Raw genomic sequence first — 24,238 nt, forward strand, 5'->3', positions numbered from 1 at the left:
CCTCTACCTGGTGGAGAAAGTCGAGAGCCCCAACTCACATGTTTTGCATTATAGTCAGCACCGGCAAGAAATCTATTACCTAGTGAATTAAAATAATTAGTAAATTATTCTTTATTCGGTGGATAGTTTGGTGGAAGATATGCTGCTGATATTGCTACGTGTCCAAGCCAATCTTCTATAATAATACTTGCTGCCTGCAAGTGTGGCTCTTTTATGTTACCAAGGTGATAGTGTTTAATCCCTTTTCGAATAATAAAGGCTGCACCTGCTCTAGAATGCCTTTCAGCATCAGGGTGTGGTGCATTATAAATTATATATCCATAAAATTTAAGGTTGTGGTTGCTTGTTAAATGTGTCTCTGATATTAGCATTATGCCAATATTGTTTTCTAACAGGAAATATTGTATTTCGTTTTTATGATTTGCTAGTCCATTTGCATTCCAGAGTCCTACCTTAAGTAACTCACCCATTTGTTTTCAGAGAGAGTGCATGTTTGAGTTCTTCTCTTAGTTCTCTGATTTCTTGTGTAAGTTCATTTATGGGTTTTTGCTGTTTTTCCAAAGTTTGTTGAAGAAATAAATTTTGTTGTTGCAGGTACATGTTTTGTTGATTTAGATATGAATAGATATCATTGGTAGTTATATTTTTTGATGTAGTTTGTGCATATGTTAATCCAGTTTTTGGTTGGTGCGGGCTTTACGTAGGTCTAGGGCCAATATATTGCTGCGATGTAGATGGATAAATTGATTCGGTTTTTTGGAATTCATTTTTATTATTATTGTTGTTCGTGTTTTTTGGAAATCTCTTATTTAATAATTCAACGTAGACTTGACAGCCTTTGTAATTCGCAGGATGAGCGCCCCCACATAGAATACATTTTGCTGGTTTTCCGTCTTCTTTCTTCTTTGCACATTTACGGTAGTCGTAAATTTACGATAGACGGTAGCCGTCATAATGAATATGTTGATGGTTTGGCTAAAAAGGAAAAAGGCTAAAACTTCAAATAATCATAGGTGTTGCATATATGATTTGGTTAATACTATTAAGCATAGTGTCAAAAATCAATGGAGTCAATCATGGTAAGATCTTCGCAAACAGTCCAAGTTTCAGTATTCACTGATTAAATCTTCAGTTCCAAACATGCAAAACATATAATCTGTGACATCCGCTTTTTCTGAGACATCCAACTTCATGCATTAGAAAGAAATCGAAAGACTGTGCGCACTGAAACAAGGCACTGAGAAGAGCTATAATAGCTCGATCAAAGAACAATCTGACCCAAAAAAAATAAAGGAAGGATGAAAGTCAATACTTTTCGAGTTATTTACGAGTGAATGTGTTCATTTTTAACAAAAAGAAAACATGTTTTTGAACGATTTTTCACAAATAACTCAAAAAGTAAGTATTTTATCCAAAAAAATATTCTTAGCAAAAATATAGCTTATAAAAAAGTAAAAAAATGGTGTACCTATGCATGAAATCTGTATACCCAGTAGAAGCGGAGTTGTAGCTAATGAAAAGTAGGTTCTTATTTTTCAAATTCCAAATCGAATATTTCAACGTGAAATAACCAAAAAACCGTGTTTTTTTTTTTCAATTTGTGCTCTATACCTCCAAAGATTTTAATTTTACACCAAAAACACCCAAATAAAAATTCACCGTAATTAAATTCGGCATAGAGACTTGTTTTTCCCGATTTACTTCGACGAATATTTTCCCCGGAAAATGCGCGTTTTTCCAACAAAATTTTTAATTTTCAACTAAAATTTTAGATAAGTAATTGTTCAACAATAATTAAATAATATAAAATATCCTTTCGTATACATTATAATTCCAGAAGCCGATCGAAATTGAATTAACAGTTTAGCAACAATTGAATTGTTAATTAAAAATTTACGGTCGCTATAATAACCACAATAATTATGATACATAAGAATAACTATGATTTTTGTATAAAAGGAGACTGTACCCATCTAATGCACTTTACGGAATTGAAATTGGACTATTTAAGCGGCCTCAGGAATATTTTAAAATTATAAACAATTTTTTTGCTTATAAACAAATAGAATATCTCGGGAAATATTAAATTAAATCATGAAAACGGTATTGGAAAAAAAGCGGCAGGACTCTTCTTTTAAAAGAAAAAAAGTTTAATTGTGATGAGTGGTTCCTGAGATACAACCGGTCAAAGTTGACCGGCATTTACGGCAAAGATATAAACAATAGGATCATAATTTTTGAACCATCACCTTTTCATTTTTGTCCTCTTCCTCCACAGCAATTTTCGTATCTTTAAAATATAACATATATATTATAATAAAAACTATGGATATTACGAGTGAAAATTGCCAAAAATAGCAAATTTCCAATCAAAAATTAGGTTGGAGAAAATGTAATCTCAAAGTTCAAAATCGATATACGTTAAAAAAAATGCATTTTCTCGGTTTTCCATGGAGCAATTTTCTTCATTCTTTTTTTGTTCCCAAGTAACTCGAGTAAAGCCATCCAACTAACGCATTACTAAATTTCAAAGTTGCTTTTGTTTTGTTATAATAAATTAATTTATTTATTATAACAACATTTTTTAATTTGTTTAAATAAATATTGTGTAAATAACTATACAGCTTTCAAATAAGAATATTTATGTTTTAACGTTAAAAGGTACACTTGTAGTAAGTTTATCTAAAAAAAGTCTACAACTGGAAAAAATATGTAGTTTTCTTTTCTTATAAATAAATTTGTTATAATAAAACAAAAGCAAGATTGACATTTAATAATGCGTTAATTAGATGGCTCTAGTCGAGTTACTTGGGAACAAAAAAAGAATGAAGAACATTGCTGCATGGGAAGCCAAGAAAATGCATTTTTTAACGTATACCCATTTTGAACTTTGACATTACATTTTCCTAACTTTTGATTGGAATTTTGCTGTTTGGTAATTTTCACTCGTAATATCGATAGTTTTTATTATAATAATATATGTTATGAGTATTTTAAAGATATGAAAATTTGTGTGGAGAAAGAGGACAAAAATAAAAAGGTGATGGTTCGAAAATTATGATCCTATTATTTATATCTTTGCCGTAAATACCGGTCAACTTTGACCGGTTGTATCTCAGGAACCACTCATCACAATTAAACTTTTTTTCTTTTAAAAGAAGCGTCCTGTCGCTTTTTTTCCAATGCCGTTTTCATGATTTAATTTAATTTAATATTTCCCGTGATATTTTATTTGTTTGTATGCCAAAAAATTGTTTATAATTTTAAAATATTCCTGAGGCCGCTTAAATAGTCCAATTTCAATTCTGTAAAGTGCATTAAATGGGTACAGTGTCTTTTTATACAAAAATCATAGTTATTCTTATGTATCATGATTATTGTGGTTATTATAGCGACCGTAAATTTTTAATTAACAATTCAATTGTTTGCTAAACTTCATTCAATTTCGATCCGCTTATGGCATTATAATATATACGAAAGGAACTTTTATATTACCAAGTTATTTAATTATTGATGAACAATTACTTATCTAAAATTTTAGTTGAAAATTAAAAATTTTGTTAGAAAAACCTGCATTTTCCGGGGAAAATTTTCGTCGAAGTAAATCGGGAAAAACAGGTCTCTATGCAGAATTTAATTACGGTGAATTTTTATTTGGGTGTTTTTGGTGTAAAGTTTATTTTTTGGAGTTATAGAGCAAAAATTGAAAAAAACACGATTATCGGGCGCCATTTTGTTTATAAAAAAAGTAGCACACTATCTGCGGACTTTGCATACCTATATTATAAATATATACAATCATAAGATTCGATTCGAGCAATAAAATTGCTGGTAAATAACTTTTCCTTGTATTTTGCTAATTAGCCCAGAGTATTAAGATATGATGATAATCAAAATGAAGTAATTAAACATACATACATACACATACAAGGTAATAATGAAAATTTAAATGATGAATAAATTGTATATTATATTTAACAAATCTTGAAAATTACTTAAATCCTTAAACAAATTATTTATAGTTGAGTTTTTTTATTATTTTCCATTCTCTGACAGTGGTGTCACATAATTCTAGCTTTTTCTACTTCTGGTCTCACATAAGCATATTCTATCATTAATATTACTTTTCCTATTTTTTACATGGTTTTACCTTAGGAACTTTCTCTTTTACCTTTTCTAATTTTCCAGCATCCAAATGCTCTGGTGCATTGTGATAGAATATACACCACTTAGTCATAAAATAGTTATTAGTCTTCAGTGACTGTGTTATAAAATAAAAAGAATGAAAATATGTTTTTCATTCACACTTACTTACTTACTCCATGCCGTTGCAACCCTTCGTGGGTTTTAGCCGACTCGACAACATGCCTCCACTGTTTTCTGTCTTGAGCAACCTCCATCCAATTTACTCTGGGCTAATTAGCAAAATTCATGGAAAAGTTATTTACCAGCAATTTTATTGCTGGAATCGAATTATAAGATCCTATATGTTAATAATATAGGTATGCAAAGTCCGCAGATAGTGTGCTACTTTTTTTATAAACAAAATGGCGCCGACAAATCGTATTTTTTTCAATTATTGCTCTATAACTCCGAAGATTTTAACTTTACAACAAAAACTCCCAAATAAAAATTCACCTCAATTAAATTCTGCATAGAGATATGTTTTTCACGATTTGCTCCGACGAAAATTTTCCTCGGAAAATGCGGGTTTTCCTAACAAAAACTCTAATTTTCAAATAAAGTTTTAGGTAAGTAATTATTAATCAATAATTAAATAACTTAGTGACATCAAAGCTTTCTTGGTATATATTGTAATTCCAGAAGCCGGAGAAAATTAAACGAATATTTTAGCAACAATTCAATTGTTAATTAACAATTTACGATCGCAATAATAATCAAAATAATCATGATACATTGATCAAACTTATAAAGATTATAAAAATGAGATGCTTATTTAATATTTTATCGACAAAATATAAATTTTTCTTTTTTTTTGCATAATCTTTAAATTTTGAAGAAAAAAAATAGTTATAATACGCTGGTCTAATTAGTAAAGTACAAAGAAAGGTTATTTACCAGCAATTTTATTGCTGAAATCGAATTATAAGATCCTATATATTATTAATATAGGTATGCAAAGTCCCCAGATAGTGTGCTACTTTTTTTATAAACAAAATGGCGCCGACATATCGTATTTTTTTCAATTATTGCTCTATAACTCCGAAGATTTTAACTTTACAGCAAAAACACTCAAATAAAAATTCACCCCAATTTAATTCTACATAGAGGCGTGTTTTTCCCGATTTGCTCCGACGAAAATTTTCCTCGGAAAATGTGGGTTTTCCCAACAAAATCTCGAATTTTCAAATAAATTTTTTGGGTCAGTTATTATTTATCAATAATTATATAGCTTGGTGAAATAAAAGCTTTCTTGGTATAGATTATAAATTCAGAAGCCGGTGAAAATGAAACGAATATTTTAGCAACAATTCAATTGCTAATTAACAATTTACAGTCGCAATAACAACCAAAATAATCATGAGACATTGATCAAACTTAGAAAGATTATAAAGGTGTGATGCCTATTTAATATTTTGTCGACAAAATATAAATTTTTCATTTTTTTGCATAATCTTTAAATGTTAAAAAAAATTGTTATAAACAAATTAACATTTCTCAGAAAATGTTTATTATATTCTAATTTTAAAAAAATACTTAAAATGCGTATTTCATAGGTCTGAAAATGAATGCTTTAAAAAATTTTTTCAACAATTTGCAAAAAAGTTATGAAACAGCAAAGTAAATATACGATTTTTCCGTTGTTTATAATTTGTTTTAATTATTTCAAAGCTTAAAAGTGAGTCAATGGTACAATCTAATTACTCACAAAGAATGTCAAAAATTAGTGCAATGGTTATATTTTAATCAAAGATTAAAAATACTTTTTTTGTAATTTTTAGCGCAAAAGTAGGCCTGACACAGAGTCGGAGCTAAAATGTTCACTCGAAGCGACTGACACGCAGCATATATTATTTATTAAAAGTGTACGTTGCGCGGCCGGTCGTCGCTCCGAGTGAAAATTTTAGCTACAGTACTGTATTATTCTACTTTCGCGCGTGTAAATTACAAAAAAATATATTTATAATCTTTAATTAAAAGATAACCGTTAAACTGATAATCGATATTTTTTTGTAAATAATTAGCTTGTACTTTAAACTCACTTTTACGCTTTGAAAGAATTAAAAAAAATTATAAACACCGTAGTAATCGTATGTTTACTTTGTTGTTTCATGGTTGCAAAAAAGTTTTAAAGCATTAATTTTTAAGATATTTGAAATGCGCATTTTAGCTATTTTTTAAAATTATAATATAATAAAAACTTTCTGAGAAACGTTAATTTGTTTATAACTGTTTTTTAAACATTTAAAGATTATGCAAAAAAATAAAAAATATATATTTTGTCCACAAAATGTTAAATAGGCATCTCATCTTTATAAGATTTCAAAGTTTGATCAGTGTATCATAATTATTTTGGTTATTATTGCGACCGTAAATTATTAATTAACAATTGAATTGTTGCTAAAATATTCGTTTAATTTTCACCGGCTTCTGGAACTATAATCTAAACCAAGAAGGCTTTTAAGTCACCAAATTATTTAATTATTGGTAGATAATTACTTATCTAAAACTTTATTTGAAAATTAAAGATTTTGTTGGGAAAACCCGTATTTTCCGAAGAAAATTTTCGTCGGAGCAGATCGGGAAAAACACGTCTCTGTGCAGAATTTAATCACGGTGAATTTTTATTTGGGTGTTTTTGTTGTAAAGTTAAAATCTTCGGAGTTATAGAGCAATAATTGAAAAAAAAACACGATTTTCAGGCGCCATTTTGTTTATAAAAAAAGTAGCACACTATCTGAGGACTTTGCATACCTACATTATTAATATATAGGATCGTATAATTCGATTCCAGCAATAAAATTGCTGGTAAATAACTTTTCCCAAAAATGGCCTATTCTCCGATAATCAGCCCAGACTAATTCTCCACGCCCATAGTGCTTAGGTCTTCTGCTATATTATCTCGCCACCGGAGTCGAGAGCGTCCGCGTGGTCTCCTTCCAGTTGGGACTTCCTTCCACATCAGTCTTACTGTTCTGTGGTCAGAATGTCTTCTGAGGTGTCCTGCATTCACACACAAACAAAAATTTGTTTTCAGGTTTTAACTTTGAATCTACTTTTTTAAATGTGTTAGTTTTTTAATAGGTAAGAATCTCATCTTTGAATCTATTTTAGGACAAAAGTACATGCCCAGAGAAAATTTGCACAGGGCTCAAATGTAAATAGTCCTGTAATAACGCCAATCCGAGAGCTGGAAGCTGAAAGTCCAAAACTTGAAGATTTACCGGAGCCTGTAGAACTGCTTCCTATTAAAAGACCAAATACAGAAGATTTTTTAACATTTCTGTGCTTTCGAGGCACTCCTGTTTTGCCTGCCAATCTAAACTTCTTCAATACCGCCTCCATAGTGGACACAAACGGCCAAGTACATGAAATTAAAAGCGAAACCTCCTTGAAACACGGGCCCATCGATGTAGCGAAATGTGGCACATCATCAGAAAAACCCTTTGTGGCATTTGGTGTTCGAAAACGAGCAGATCCCGTCGTTATAAGTCGTCAGATGGATCGAAAACGAAGACACGCTCTTGCTCTTCAAGCTCTTCGCCGAAAATACCAAGAACAAAAGATGGCAAAGATTCGTGCCTTAACCATTAGCAAACTATCAGAAAAAGTGACAAATAAAACTTTGGTCAGAACAAATACCGTATCAAAAACAGAAACTATCACAAAGAAGAATAGTACGCTTCAGAAAACCAAAGTAGTAGCCACCAAGCATATAAAAGTGACCACTTTGAAAACCACCCTAAAACCCAAGATGAACAAGATGAAACAAAATATGTGCTTGCGAAGTTTTAGAGGGCGATTCATCCAACAAGAGTTACCATTTAGGAAAAAGATGGGTCAGAATAAACGAATTGTTAGGAATGCACGCGAGAAAAGGACAGTAATACGCAAAAGAAACAAAGATGCACAAGAGAAGGCGACTTTGCCGGGGACTTCCAAGCAATCTGATACCCCAGTTTCTCAGCCCATAAGGAGAAAATTGGTCAAGCAGATTGTTACTCCAAGTTCAGACGGGTAAGTACTTTTTAAATCCCTAAAAATCATATGAACAAGTTGAATTTTGCTGATTTATCAAGAATGTGTATGGCGCGCCGTAGAAAAAGTATTTCAAACAAGAGATGTAGCTGAGATAATTTTGAACAAAAATGTTTATTCGCATTTTTTGTCTAGACTAAACCGTTCTATCAGAAACAACGCTTGAAGCAAAGGGCCATTTTGAATGTCAGTTACGCGCGCGAAATCAATTTTTAAATAAAATTTGTATTACTTAACTCGACGATAACAATTCGATCAGAGTTTCCTATCGACAAAAATGAAAATGCGTTTTAGCTGGTAAAAAGTGCAGCTTTCTTATGCAATTTTGGTATTTTGTCGCAAATGAAGTCGGTTTCTAGAAAAGCTGTTAAACAGATAAATGTTGCGCGATTTTTGTCTTTTGTTGCGGTTCTTATGAGGTTAATAAAATTTATTAATTCCATTAATCGGTCGCTATCGAATATACATTGCTAGAGCCCAGTCTTCAAAATCTATAACATGAAATTTCGATTTTGAGTTTTGGCAACAAATATGAGGCATTTGAAATATGCCTAAAAACGCTAATTTTCACATTACAACCGATCTAAAACGTTAAATTGCTTCTTTTCGATTGCACAAGTACGTTTTTTTCCAAAATTACTCAACTTCAGCTACAAATTCCACCCAATGCCTTCTTTGTGGAAGCATTTTTCGTGACGTGAGATCATTTTGTAGAGTTCACATACAAATTTTGTAACCGTAAAGTGAGGCTACTTTGTGACACTTTTTTAGGTTTTGTGATGATATAGTCGAAAGCACATTAGGAATATCCCGAACCCAAGAAAGAAACGACTGGTTCGACCAAGACTGCAAAAAAATAACAGATGAGAAGAACGAGGCATTTAGGACCATGCAACAACGGAAAACTAGGACAACAATAGATAGATACAAAAACTTAAGGAGAGAGGAAAAACGCATACACCGAAAAAAGAAACGAGACTCGGAAAATGAAATATTAGAACGGCTCGAAAGCCATATGAGTCACGGAGAAACAAGAAAGTTCTATCATCAAATAAATATTAGAAAAGAATTCAAACCGAGAATCAACTATTGTAATGATAAGGAAGGTAACTTACTTACCAACAAAGAGGACATCCTGTTACGATGGGTAGAGCACTTTCGACAGTTACTGGAAGGGGAACCTACTAACAATATAGAGCTGGAATACCGAAATGAGGAACTCGTGGAACCCCCCTCGGTAGAAGAAGTGAAAATATCTATAGAAAAACTAAGAAACCACAAATCCCCAGGCAGCGATGGCATCCCAGCAGAGTTATTTAAGCACGGTGGAGAGCAGCTCACCAAGGTGATGCGAGAAATTGTTTGTAAAATTTGGTCTGAGCAGCAAATGCCTGAAGAATGGAGCTTGGGCTTAATATGCCAGTTACACAAAAAGGGAAACCAACTGGAATGCAATAATTACCGCGGAATAACTCTCCTAAATACAGCATACAAGATATTGTCAAACATTTTGCACGAGAGATTGAAGCCTTATACCGAAACGTTTCTAGGAGAATATCAGGCAGGATTCAGGCGTGGACGTTCAACCATTAACCAGATCTTTACACTACGACAGATCCTGGAAAAAGCGCAAGAGTTTAACATAGATATGTACCATATTTTTGTCGATTTTAAAGCTGCTTATGACAGTGTATTAAGACCAAGTCTCTACAACGCTATGAATGAGTTAGGAATCGCAAAAAAACTCATATGTATGATAAAAGTGACAATAGCGAAGATGATATCAGCAATAAAAATTCAAAACGACTCATCAACCCCATTTGAAATACATAGGGGGTTAAGGCAGGGAGATGCGCTGGCGTGTCAACTTTTTAATGTAGCATTAGAAAAAGTCGTACGAGACGCTAATATAGATAGCAGGGGAACAATATTCAATAGACCTGTCCAAATTTTAGCATATGCAGACGACGTGGACATTATAACAAGAACCAGAGCGAGAACTGCGGAAATCCTAATCGAGCTAGTAGCAGCAGCAGAACGAATGGGGTTACATATAAATCGAAATAAAACAAAATTCATGGCGACTAACACAAACACAAGGGCTGGAAATGTTGACACAGATCTAATCATCAATGACCAAAACTTCGAAGCGGCCAAAGAGTTCATATATCTAGGGACATCGGTTAACCCCAATAATAACACATCAGAGGAAATAAAAAGACGAATAATAATTGCAAACAGGTGTTATCATAGTCTATCAAAGTACTTAGCTAACAAACGTCTGTCTCAAAAAACTCATATAAAGCTGCATAGAACATTGATAGTCCCCGTTCTCACATATGGATCAGAGGCATGGACGCTAACTAAAACAGATGAATCCGCTCTGTCGATTTTTGAAAGAAAGGTGCTACGTAAGATATTCGGAGCGGTCTGTGAGAACGGAATACGGAGGCGTAGATATAACTTTGAACTGCAGAATATCTACAAGCATACGTTTGGTGGAAAAGATATTATCACTATAATTAAGCAAAACCGCCTGCAGTGGGCAGGACATGTAGCCCGGGCCCCTGAATCGAACATGATAAAAAATATTCTAACAGCGCAACCCGTGGGAATGAGAAGACGGGGTAGACCAAAGCTGAGGTGGATGGACGGGGTAACACAAGATGCCGAGAAGATCGGAGTCGGCAACTGGAAAATGCAAGCAAGGGACAGAACAGAATGGCGTAGAAAGCTTGAGAAGGTCGAGGCCCTCTAAGGGCTGTAGCACCAAGATGATGATGATGATGATATAGTACATACACTTTCGGTTTATTATAATTTTAAAAATACCACCTGATGGCTCAATATTTCCTTTTATGTTCTGTGAAAACTATAATGCGCTAATATGTCATAGAAATCAAGAAAATGTCAAAAAAAGTTGTCACAAAGTCGCCCCATGGGTGGGGGTTTCTTTGTGACACGTAAGTTTTTCTGCTATATTTTTATGGAATTCTAACTGTGGCACAAAGAAACATCCGTATATTTTGTACATGCAACATTTTAATATTAAATGCAGGTAACATATTGTGTTAAAATATAAATTTACTTTGGTAGAAATATCTTCTAAAAATTCTTCTACGCAAGTTAAAGTTTGCGCGCTAAATGAAAATCACCTGTTTTGACGATGATCAAATCAGCTGTGGCATGGTGAGCGAAGTTGCACTAAGAACTTTGGTTATTGTTCTCTAGATAACGCATATCGCTGATACCTATGATTAATGTGATTCCTAGTACATTTCCACTGAAAATAATAACTCTTTGATAAGTGTTGGCGATACAATTTTTTTATATGCGTGTCCGCGAAGACTATAACTCCCAAAATATTTATAACGAAAAGATTTAGTTCATAAAATATGCCGACGAAAACAATTATTTCCCTTTCAGTTTGTGTTTCTGCCGACGAAAACAATTATTTCTGAGAGCTTTTTAGTATTTATAATTCTCGTGAACCCACAAACAGAAATGATGTTTTTTGCTGATACTCCTCAAAAAATAAATTTTTTCACTAAGACTTTATTAGGGATTATAATTTTCACAATCATATAATCGAAAATAATCTTTTTCGCGGCGTTCGTTGAAAGTTCTACTCTTAACAGCATTTTTCGGAGTTATACTTTTCGTAGGCGGCGGCGATATAGTCTACTATTGAAATAAAACATTTTAACTATTTCAGAATTTCTAATGGCTCGGCCAAGTTAATAAGTTTAACTTTAGAGGCATCTGTCACAAAATAACCACATGTGTCACAAAGTAGCCTCACTTTACGGAATGTGAAAGTTTAAATACGGCGTTTTTTAGGAATACTTCAAAGGCCTCATATTTGTTGCGAACACACAAAATCGAAAATTTATGTTATAGGTTTTTAAGATTAGACTATAACCATGGAAATTCCATAGCGACCAGTCAATGGAAGTGATAAATTTTATTGATCTCATAAGAATCGTAAAAAACGGCAAAAATGGCGCAACGTATATTTATTTAACAGCTTTATAGAAACGGACATTGCGGCAAAATGCAAAAATTGTATACGGAAGCTGAACTCTGCGCCTTTAAAATGCATTTTGATTTATATCGATAGTAGGGATGGCGGTTTTTGATAAAACACCGGTTTTCAGTTAAACCGGTTTTTTTACTTACGGTTTAACCTGCCGGTTATAACCGGTTTTCGGTTATTTTAATCAATGTTCAATACCCAATTGGTGATAATGTTATATTTGCATTGCACTTTAGTTTGTGATACTCCACATGTCCATTTTCAATATAAAATCTCTAAGGCCGTCCGCACATAGGTCGATCGAAGACACGTCTCTAAGTTCGCGCGTCTTGCTCGTCTTGTACGTACCCTGCGGCACAAGCGATTGCTCTCCGCACACTTGTCGATTCAGTTTTCTCACATCTTTCAACTAGGAAGAACGCATTTTTATATATTAACCAAAACGACTATTTCGATCTGTAAAAAGTACGGTATTGTTACATTTTTAATACAATTTGTATACAATAAGCATTATACAATTGAGGGTATTTTTCTACTTCCCCAACGAATTTTATATTAAACACCTAGAAACAGAAGTTCAATGTTTTCAGAATGTTACATTATAAACAATATATTTATATACTTCCACAAAGCTAATAATAGTATTACAATCAACGAATATAACATGCACCGATCTTTAAATAAAAGTAAAATTCCATTCTGCGCAAAAAACAACAAAAAACGAAGGAAACAAATAAAATAAGCTACCTATTATGACTAAAAACGTGTATCGTATGCGACGAGAGCCGTACAAGACGAGGAGATTTGCAATCCTAAACGCTCCGTGTACGGAGCTCAATGCCACAACGAAGGAACTTTACTGGCGGGGAGAGACCTATGTGACTGGAATCGAGTCGAGTAGTTCGAGCGTCGCCCCATGTGCGGACGGTCTAACAGTTTTCGATATATTGGAAAAATCTATTTTCATTTGGTAACTTCAACGGGCTGTAAATTTTTTTGGTTCAATCCATCTATTTTTGGTCCCAGAATATGTGATTTAATTTATGACCTACCTTTATAATAAACTACTTACTTACTTAAGCCGTCCTCTTGTACCTTACGGTGTCGAGGTAAGTGGAGAAATGAGACGTCTCCATGCCTTTCGGTCGGTAGCTAGTCTTTCTGCTTCTCTCCACCCAATATTTCTTTTTCCGCAAGCCTTTCCAATATTTGCATTCCACGTTCTTGCTGGCCTGCCTCTTCGTTGCCTCTTGCCCATTCATTGTTGATCCTAGATACTTTAAGTCCTCAACTAGTGTACTGGTCTCATTATTCAACTTAACATTTATATTTTCTTGTGTTTTCGATAACACTAAAGCTTCTGTTTTTTCAATATTTATTTTCATCCCAAATTTCTGGCTTCATTCCTCACATTCACTTGCAAGTATTTTTCTGATTTTGCCACAATTACCAGGTCATCGACATATATCAACTCTGACACGTAAACTTGTTGAAGTTTATACACCCCAACCCTAGTTCATTTTACCTTACCCCTGCATTCTTTTACAATTTCGTCCATTAGAGTGATGAATAACAAAGGACTCAGAACACCACCTTGTCTTACACCTGTCCTTGTGTAGAATTGAGCAATTGTTCGTTCTTACATTATTACGTGTACATTTATATTATATACTCTTTATTGCTTGGATTAACTTCGGTTTCACATTTCTACGGTTTAATATTTCCCAGATCTTGTTACGTGGCGCCCGATCAAATGCTTTTTCCAAGTCCACAAAACAGAGAAACAACTTACTGTTATGCTCTAGGGCTTTTTCTGATAACTGTCTCACCGTGAATATGAGATCGGTTGTACCTTGCCCTGGCCTAAAGCCGCATTGGCTGTCATCCAGTGTGGCCTTGATATTTTCTCGAAGCTTTTTCTCTAGTATTATTTCGTAGATTTTACTAGCAACTACCAACAATGATATTCCTCTATAGTTAGAACACTTATGTTTATCGCCTTTTTTGTGCAATGGTAGAATAGTTGCAAGCGTCCAATCTCTAGGTATGCATCTGGTACGCCTTATGATATTCCATAGTAATTGTAATCCTTCTCCTTCCATATATTTAATTAGCTCAGCCTTAATATTATCGTGTCCTGCAGCCTTGCCATTTTTTAATTTTAAAATTGCTTCCCTGTATTCTTCGTATGTTATGTCATCATCAGCTTGTTGTTCATTTAAATTGTACTCCTTCCTGTCATTCTCTATTTCGTTGTTGTTCCCCATTAATAACTCCATAAAATGTTCTCGCCATCTTTCGGTAATCTCATAAATTTCGGTATAATAAACTAAGTCAATGAAAATATCGGGTCCAAATCATATCAAATAATTGCAAAATACAAAAGGTAGTGAAATTATTAGGTAGGTACCTATTTTATAAAACTATAAACGTAATTTAAAGTAAATTAGACTATATCGTGTATATACATATACCATATCATATACCTATATGAATAATCATAAAAACAAAAATGTAACATCAAAAATAGTAAAACTTATAAAAACAAATAGTGAATCATTGTTAAAATTCTGAACTGGATGTATTGTTATTAAATGTTTTTGCAAAGTTGTATTTCTGAAAAACAATTCCTTTTTACACAACATACACAATACTATTTTCCTTTTTTTCATTTTTTTAAAGTTATTTCTCAAGAATGATTTTTTTCTTCTGGATTTATTAATGATAAAATATAAGTTTATTCTGTGCTACTCTACGGTAGTGAAACGTGGACAATGAATGACAACATCCGTAGTAAAATTCAAGCATGCGAAATGTGATATTTACGTGCGGTATCCGGTGTGACCAGACGTGAACGTATAAGAAATGAAGACATACGTGAAAGGTGCGGTATTGGAAGGACCTTAGACAGACTTGAAACGAAACAGTTATCGTGGTTCGGACATATGGCGAGAATGGGTGAAGGTAGAACTGTAAAGAGGGTATGGAAAGCGGCATCCGACAACAAACGAAGAAGAGGCAGGCCAGCAAGAACGTGGAACGCAGATATTGGAAAGGCTTGCGTAAAAAGGAATATTGGGTGGAGAGAAGTAGAAAGACTAGCTACTGACCGAAAGGCATGGAGACATCTGATTTCTCCACTTACCTCGACACCGTAAGGTACAAGAGGACGGCTTAAGTAAGTAAGTAAGTAAGCAAGTTTATTCTCGTTTGTGTCGGTATAGCCACTATACAAAATTATAATACAACTATGACTGCAGACTGCACAGATGATTGATACTAATATCATCTATTTTTATTAGGATTCCCCAATTCAATAGGTAAACAAGACGTGCTTATTCTCAAGTTCATCAAAATAGCCAATTCAGCTAATCACATTTCTTAAACATTTTTTAGTGAGTGTAAGAGTCATTAACGAATATAACATTAAACAAATCAAGAGTTATTGATGAATTTAAGCAAACAATATTATTTGTTCTCGGAATTCCTTATTCTTTTCAGAGATAACTTATCCGGTTTTTCACCGGTTATTACTCTAAAAAGGAAAATCCGGTCAAAACCGGGACAAAAAACAACCGATAAAACCGGTTATTGCAAAGTAAAAAACCGGTTTTAGGTTATGTTATAACCGTTTTTCCCATCCCTAGTCGATAGGACACTGATCAAAAGATTACGAATTTTTACAGAGTTAATACAAATTTTATTTAAAAACTTGATTTAGCGCGCTTAACTGAAATTCAAAATCGCCGGTTGCTTCATTTTTGTTCAAAATTATCTGAGCTATATTTCTTGTTAGATACTAGCTATATATCTTGGTAAATCATTGGTTTCCTTTTTTGTATGTTTAATTTGTATTTTTTTGTAAAAAAATGTATTATTTTTGACCACTTTTCAGTTCACGCCTCACCAGATCCAGTTTAACAAACACGAAATCAGAAATAATGAGGAAACAGATAAAATGTATATTGATACCAAATAGGACCAACAACCCATTAATTAAGGCTAGACCGAGAGCTCTTAGATTAACTACAGTGAAAAAAAGTGTTTTGTCTAGACGGAAAAGCAATTCTTTAAAGACTAAACAAAGAATGAGAGCTGCGCAAAAACAACATAACGTGGTTTGTGAAACAAGTGAGAAGACGGAAGAAACTAAACTTAGGAGATCACCACTGACCAATAAGATAGAATCAAAACAAGTAAGTCATTTTAACCCTCTATTACCCTATTGCATGAGTTTTTTTATTACTAATTTTATCAGTGTAAAATTATTATTCGGTTAATACCTGGTGTCCACTTATATTTTTCCCCATTTTAACTGCCTATAACTTCTAAACGGCTCAAGATAGAAATATCCGGTTTTCACTGAAATGTTTTATTTTAGTAAAAGTTTTGTCTGAATAGATGGAATTTTTTATATCGCTTTCAAATACGAAATAAACAATGGCGGATTTTTGAAAAGAACTTTGTTGACTTTTTTTAATGGAACACCCAGTATATTCTTTTGTAAATTGAAAGAAAGGTCATTCACCTATCTAGCGATATAAAGTAAGTTTTTCAAAATCGGTTGTCAAATCACTGAGTAATTAATTTTTAAAATGAAAGGTGCAACGTGGATATCACATACCTAAATAACATAACTAAGCAAGTTATGTGATTTCCACATTGCATCTCTCATTTTAAAAATTAATTGCTCAATCATTTGACAACCGATTTAAAAAAAAATTTATATCGCTGGATAGATAAATAACCATTTTTTCAAGTTTTTAGGTAAATGTCCATTTTTTATATCGCTTTTAAATAAAAAATGGCGGATTTTTGAAAAAAAACACGTTGTTGACTGTTTTTATTAAAACACCCAGTATATTTTTTTGTGTCTTGAAAAAACGGTCATTTACCTATCCAGCGATATAAAATTTTTTAAAATCGGTTGCCAAATGACTGAACAATTAATTTTTAAAATGAGAGATGCAATGTGGAAATCACATAACATATCATTTTGCTCAGTTATGTTATTTAAGGTATGTGACATCCACGTTGCACCCCTTATTTTAAAAATTAATTACTCAGTGATTGGACAACCGATTTTGAAAAACTTTATATCGCTGGATAGGTGAATGACCTTTCTTTCAATTTACAAAAAAATATACTGGGTGTTCCATTAAAAAAAAGTCAACAAAGTTTTTTTCAAAAATCCGCCATTTTTTATTTCGTATTTGAAGGCGATATAAAAAATTCAATCCATTCAGACAAAACTTTTACTAAAATAAAACATTTCAGCGAAAACCGCATATTTCTATCTTGAACTATTTAGAAGTTATAGGCAGTTAAAATGGGGGAAATATAAGTGGATACCCGGTATAACTGTTCATAAAATGTTATAAAATTGGAAAAAATATTTCATGAAAAAACACAGTAGTTTTTAACAAAAAAAAGTATGAGCCCATTTGGGAACGGTATGCACAAAAGTTGGATTGTTATAAAATAATTATACCAGCTGCTGCAACAAATAACGATCAAGAAATCTACAATTTCCTACAGAACCAAACCCCGACAGGAGAAAACACACTACACGCTTCACCCAAAGAAGTTCAAAACATAATCAACAATAATCTAATAAAAAAGAAGGCACCTGGCTATGACTTAATCACAGGTGAGGTAATTAAAAATCTACCTACCAAAGCAATTAAAATGCTAACTCAATTGTGTAATGCGGTACTAAGGCTAAAACACTTCCCAATTCAATGGAAAATTGCGGAAATTATCCTTATACAAAAATCAGAAAAACCTCCAAATGAGCCCACTTCATATCGGCCAATTAGTTTAATGCCAGTAATGTCTAAGATCATGGAAAAAATAATAGAAAAAAGACTTCTACAAATACTAACCGACAGAAATATGATACCCGACCACCAATTTGGCTTTAGGAAAGAGCATGGCACCGTTGAACAAGTTCACAGAGTGGTCAACGTTATAAATAAAACATTTGAAGAAAAAAGTTACTGTTCAGCAGCATTCCTCGATGTTAGCCTGGATGTCAAGGACTGTTGTATAAACTGAAAAAGAACTTACCAGAGGAACTATATACACTCCTTAAGTCGTATTTATCAGAAAGATACTTTCGAGTGAAGTTTGAGTCAGCCTATACAAAACTATATCCCATCAGATCAGGGGTACCGCAAGGAAGTGTTCTGGGACCGCAACTGTATCTGATTTACACAGCCGACTTACCCACAAATCGTGATACAACGACCACCACCTTTGCAGACGATACTGCAATCCTAGCAGTACACGAAAATCCCGTCGAAGCTACTGCAAAACTCCAGAGAGTATTAAATCAAATAAATACATGGGCACAAAATTGGAGAATTAAATTGAATGAACAAAAATCAAACCATATTGTTTTTACAAAATGTCACGGTGAATCACCTACAGTAACAATAAATAATAAGGTAATTCCCTCAGTTACCTCTGTAAAATATCTGGGCATGCACTTGGACAGGGGATTAACCTGGAGAACCAATATATGGAACAAACGGAAACAACTGGGCATAAAATTTAGTAAGCATTATTGGCTTCTAGGGCGTAAGTCTAAGCTCACGACAAGAAATAAACTGCTAGTCTACAACACAATATTCAAATCAGTCTGGGCATATGGTCTGCAGCTCTGGGGAACAGCATCCAAGTCGAATGTATCCATAATTGAGAGATTCCAGTCCAAGGTGTTACGTTCAATAATCGATGCTCCGTGGTTTGTTACTAACTGGGATATTTACAATGATCTGGAAACCAAAACCGTCAGTGAAGTGATAGTGGAGTTAAGTGCAAAATACATCGTACGTCTTGAAAGCCACGCGAATGTGCTTGCAATTAATTTGTTAGACAACAGTCAGGAAACAAAACGGTTAAAGAGACAGACACCATTAGATTTACCGCACAGACATTAATATTGTTACAGTAGCTAAGTTAATATATGTAATACAGTAATTTAATATTATCTCTATAGAGATGTGTGGCGCTGGTCACAATCTCTTCATGTCATTATTTCTCAGATAAAATGTGCCTATTGTTATATGTTATAACAGATTGCCTAATAAACATTAAAAAAAAATAAAATAATCATAGACTAACAACCGATGGTAAATTATGAAAAAGTCTAAAACAATTGGTTTTGGAATGAAAGCATAGATGAACATCGCATTTTTCACACGTAACTCTTGATTTTCCTTCTTCTAATAATTTCGATGTCATCAATCTTTTATTAGTATAGTATGTACGATTCCCACCGGAAATCGCTGTAATTTCTCTATTTACGGAATTATTTTTATTGATTTCTATGTGTAGATATGTGAAGCCATTCACACCGTGTGAATCACACGATGTAACGTTTACTTTTTTGGGTGTATGCGATACAGTATTATTCCAGATTTCCCATGTCCTTGTATTTCTTATCGACTTTCGCGTTAGTTTCCAAACCCCTATAATCTTCCCCAGACTGATAAAGTACTTAAACGACATGAGTGGTATGTTTTTAGGCTATTAGGCGTAGAGTTAATCACTCCAAGGTGATAATCCTCTTACGCTTTTTGATGAGAAGACTCCTTTTTCTCACGATCTTTGATTTAGCGTCCTTCCCACAATACGCCAATAAATACGACACACGTCTCAACTAGTGCTTCTTGTTTAAACGGGTCACAAACGATAAAATTTATCGTCAAAACTGGTGTGCAACTCAAGCCATGTTGGCAACATTGTACAGCAAATTTACTTGTAAATACCAGGGCCGCTACTTACAGCACCTACATTTTAAAATATTATAGTAGATGAGATCAATTTTTTCGCAATAATAATGGTTAATGGCTCTTCGTTGTTTTTATGAAACCATTACATTGAAAGTTTAATTCAAAATCAATAGATTGTTGAAAATTCACTAATGTTTTAATAAGTTGAATTATATAAGGTGACCAACTATTTTTTATTCAAAAAGAGTACACTTTGCGAGTACTGAAAATATGAAAATCTCCTAAACTTACAGAAAAATTTAAATCCTAATACTAAATCTGTGTCTGGGCAAAAATAATGAATCCTAATACTAAATCTCTTTCTGGGCCAAAAATAATTAATCCTAATGTTTCTGGGCTAAAAATTTAAATTCTACTACTAAATCTGTTTCTGGGACAAAAATTTAATTAATCCTAATACTAAATCTGTGTCTGTGCCAAAAATAATTAATCCTACTGTTTCTGGACCAAAAGTAATTAATCCTAATACTCAATCTGTTTCTGGGCCAAAAATAATTAATTGGTCCTATAATGTTTCTGTGTTGAAAATTTAAATCCTACTACTAAATCTGTGTCTGGGACCGCGGACCCATAAAATATTTATGTACATAAAAAAAAGGATTACGAACGAAAACTTGTAAATATATGCTAAATAAATAATATGAGTTTTTGCTATCTACTAAATAATAGTTTTTCTCACTTAATTCGCGCAATTAGTCACTTTATATACCTAACGTCACAATGAAAAGTCTCTATTTCTCTGATTGAAATACAATCCATAATAGTCATATACGTCAAAATAATTGTCAAAGTTAATTTAAATTTGGAAATCTCTCCGAAAAATATTAATTTTTGGCGGATTATTTGATTTATACCGTTCTAATTTAGTTTGTTTAGTTTTGTTAAACTTTTCCTTATTTAGTTTACATTTTGAAAGTGTTCATAAGTTAAACGTTACTTGAAAACTCCTCTATGGAGTCATCTAGTGGAGGCGAACCGCCTGATATTGAGAATTCGATGGATAGTAGCTGTGATTTACAAGATTTAAATGGATTTCTACCCAACCAGCCTCAAAATAAGATAAGTAGTAGTATTAATCTTAACAATATTAATGAAAAACAAAATACTTTAGTAAACTCAGATCAACCAGAAAAAACCAGGCCTGTTTATTTATACGAAAAAATTGATTTAGGACCTTTTTACATTTTCATTGAAAACTCCAGTTTAAATTTTACAGGAAAATTAAACGCTGTTAAAATAGGCGAGATCCTATTTACGTTACATCCAGAAATTGACAATTATATAAAAAAAATTGACTCAATCGGACGCAACCGAGTTAGGGTCTCATTTAAAAATTATAGTAGCGCAAATGCTTTAGTTACTTCCAAATTCCTTATTCAAAAAAATCTGACCGCATACATTCCAAAATTTCAATTGTTTAAACTAGGTGTAGTAAGGGATATAGATTCAGATATATCGGAAGAATATCTTAAAAATAGAATAAAGGAATTTGATCACCATTGCAAATTCTCGGTTGAGTATGTGAAACGAATAACAAGAAAAATAGTAGCAGATGACAAAGTAATATTTAATCCAACAAAATCAGTTATTGTGTCTTTTAAATGCCAGAATATACCAAAGTATGTAGTAATTAATCATGTCTTACACACTGTTGAAAAATACCAGCAAAAGGTAATTATCTGTTACCACTGCTATAGGTATGGGCACATGAGTAAGCAGTGTAAAAGTAATCCTCGCTGTTTTAAGTGTCATGAATCTCACCTTTCCGATTCTTGTCCTTTATCATCGTTTAACAAAAAATGTCTATCCTGTGAAGGTGAACACTTCACTAATGAATGGGAGATATGCCCAGAATTTGATCGCCAAAAGAAAATAAAACATTATATGTCTGAAAACAGCTTATCTTTTAAGGAAACAATTAAACTCTTTCCTAAGATAACTTATGCATCTATAGCAGCCAATAATTCCTCAATAAATTCTCATCAAACTCCAAATATGAATGCACCATCCTCTTCATATTCCTTTACTCAATTGTCCACGTCTCAAACATCTTCCAATCAGTTCGCTCTACCTTCAGTTTCAAATAGATATACAATAATAAAACCACCAAAATACAAACGACCTATCTCTTCCTCACCAGACCAAGTAACAATGGAACATCAAAAAATAATAAAGTTAAACCCCATGTCCAACAGACCTGGTGGTATTATCACCTCTTCTTCGTATCAATCTACATTTAATCCAGAACAAGGATCTAAAATACATGAACCATCAAAAGAATTAACAGAATTAATATCAAATATAGTTACAAGTATTATCTCTAATATAAATCACAAAAATTTTGAAATTCCAGAAAAATCAGTTCTAGTAAATTCAATTCAATCAGTTTTAAGTTCTCTCTTATATAATAATGAATAGATTGGTTATTTGTCAATGGAATTGTAGATCGGCTAACTCTAATAGAGAAAACCTTATCCACCTATTAGAAGACCAGAAAGTTGATATCGCATTATTGTCAGAAACTAGATTTAAACCAGAAAAGTATTATAACTTTCACGGGTACAATATTGTCAGAGACGACCGCTTTTCAGTAACTGTTGGCGGTGGCTCAGCAATTTTAATAAATTCAAACCTATATTACGAGGAAGTCACCATGAAAGTAGATTTAATAAACGTCAATAAAGTAGCAATAAAAATAAAGTTTAAGTCATATACTGTCACATTTATATCTATGTATGTTCCCCCAGGAACCAAGTTATTGTTACAACAATGGAACAATTTCATAACATCTATAGAAAGACCATTTATAATAGGAGGTGACCTTAATGCTCACCACATTGCCTGGGGCCTAGACAACCAAACAGATATGAAAGGTAAAATCTTGATGGACTGTATAGACGATAATAATTTAATATTCAAAAATGATGGCTCTCCTACTTTCTTTAGGAACTTCTCGAAATCGGCAATAGACCTGACCATTTGTACTCCTGACTTAAACCACCTGATCACTTGGAAAACACTTCAAGACCTATTTGGTTCAGACCATACACCTATAAGAGTAGAGTTAGAGGATCAACCAACTCATACATATAATCCATATTCACAAAAGTGGAATTTAAAGAATGCCGACTGGAAATTATATGAACAGTCAACTAAAAGGGAGGTTCCCTAGGTTGGCTGTATACCATATAGTTAAAAAACTCTAACAAGAAGTAAAACCACTTCTATGTAAATTGGTATATTTATTAAAACTTAAAAATCCCAATGGATTGAATAAAAAGGTCCAATTCAGAACGTTTTCAGACCTATCGGTCCATCATCAGTGAATCTACAATAAAATAAGTAATCCCACTATTAGAATTGAAAGATGGTTGAAATTTTTAAAAGCTAAAAATGTGGTTAGATTACTTACGTGCATACTTGCTAAATAGCCCCAGAACCAAACAATGGTTGAATTTAAAATTCAATTTACATTATTTAAAAATAATATTAAACAGGCTAAACGCCGATGTTACAGGATATTGCCTATGGGAACATGGTGAAACCCTACCAAAACCTCAATCAACCATCTTAGGCCAACTTTGACTATAAAGTGACACTAATGTCTAAGGAACTGTTTGAAGTGACATTGACAGTAGAGAAAAAGGTAGTCGATTTTCAATGTTAATTAACCAAAAGGTCATGACCCACAACAAATGATAAAGATTTTAATATCTGAAAATGTCTAACATTTTAAATCTATTGGTTATTGAAAAGAAATTGTGATATACAAAATTAATTTAGAATATAAGATTATTTATATTGACTGTATACCATAACATTAGATTGATCAAATTGATAGAAAGAAAGTAAGCTGCTGTCAATAAAGATAAAAAGATAAAAATAGATGAAGGTGAGAAAAGAGAAAAATCAATATTAGTTGGAAAGTTATTGTACAAAATGAATAAATTGGTAGGCAATTTAATCTAGTCTATATTGTATTGGTGGTTGTATATGTAAAAGGAAAATATTGTTATTTAAAAATGCAAGTTTTTGTAAATAATGGATTTGAGTTAGGATACAGTCAAATAATTAAAAGTGTGTAATTTGTGAATGAAAAAAAAAGAATTGTAATTATTATGAGATGGTTTATTTTTTAATTTTATTTCAAAAGTTTTGAGAGAATTCTTGTGACAAAGTGTTG

At 32.8% G+C, this 24,238-nt stretch overlaps 1 protein-coding gene across 3 annotated transcripts in view; it reads left to right on the forward strand.

The window, feature by feature from the left end:
• Window positions 1-24,238, forward strand: part of LOC126889377 (titin) — a 251,639-nt gene that overhangs the window by 18,455 nt on the left and 208,946 nt on the right. For all 3 annotated transcript variants that reach the window (XM_050657632.1, XM_050657631.1, XM_050657633.1), the window contains exons 2-3: window positions 7,297-8,199; window positions 16,152-16,452. In XM_050657632.1, coding sequence (XP_050513589.1) covers window positions 7,297-8,199; window positions 16,152-16,452 — 1,204 coding nt within the window. The remainder of the gene's footprint in view (window positions 1-7,296; window positions 8,200-16,151; window positions 16,453-24,238) is intronic.

Source organism: Diabrotica virgifera, chromosome 8, assembly GCF_917563875.1.
Source record: "Diabrotica virgifera virgifera chromosome 8, PGI_DIABVI_V3a".
Classification (NCBI taxonomy): domain Eukaryota; kingdom Metazoa; phylum Arthropoda; class Insecta; order Coleoptera; family Chrysomelidae; genus Diabrotica; species Diabrotica virgifera.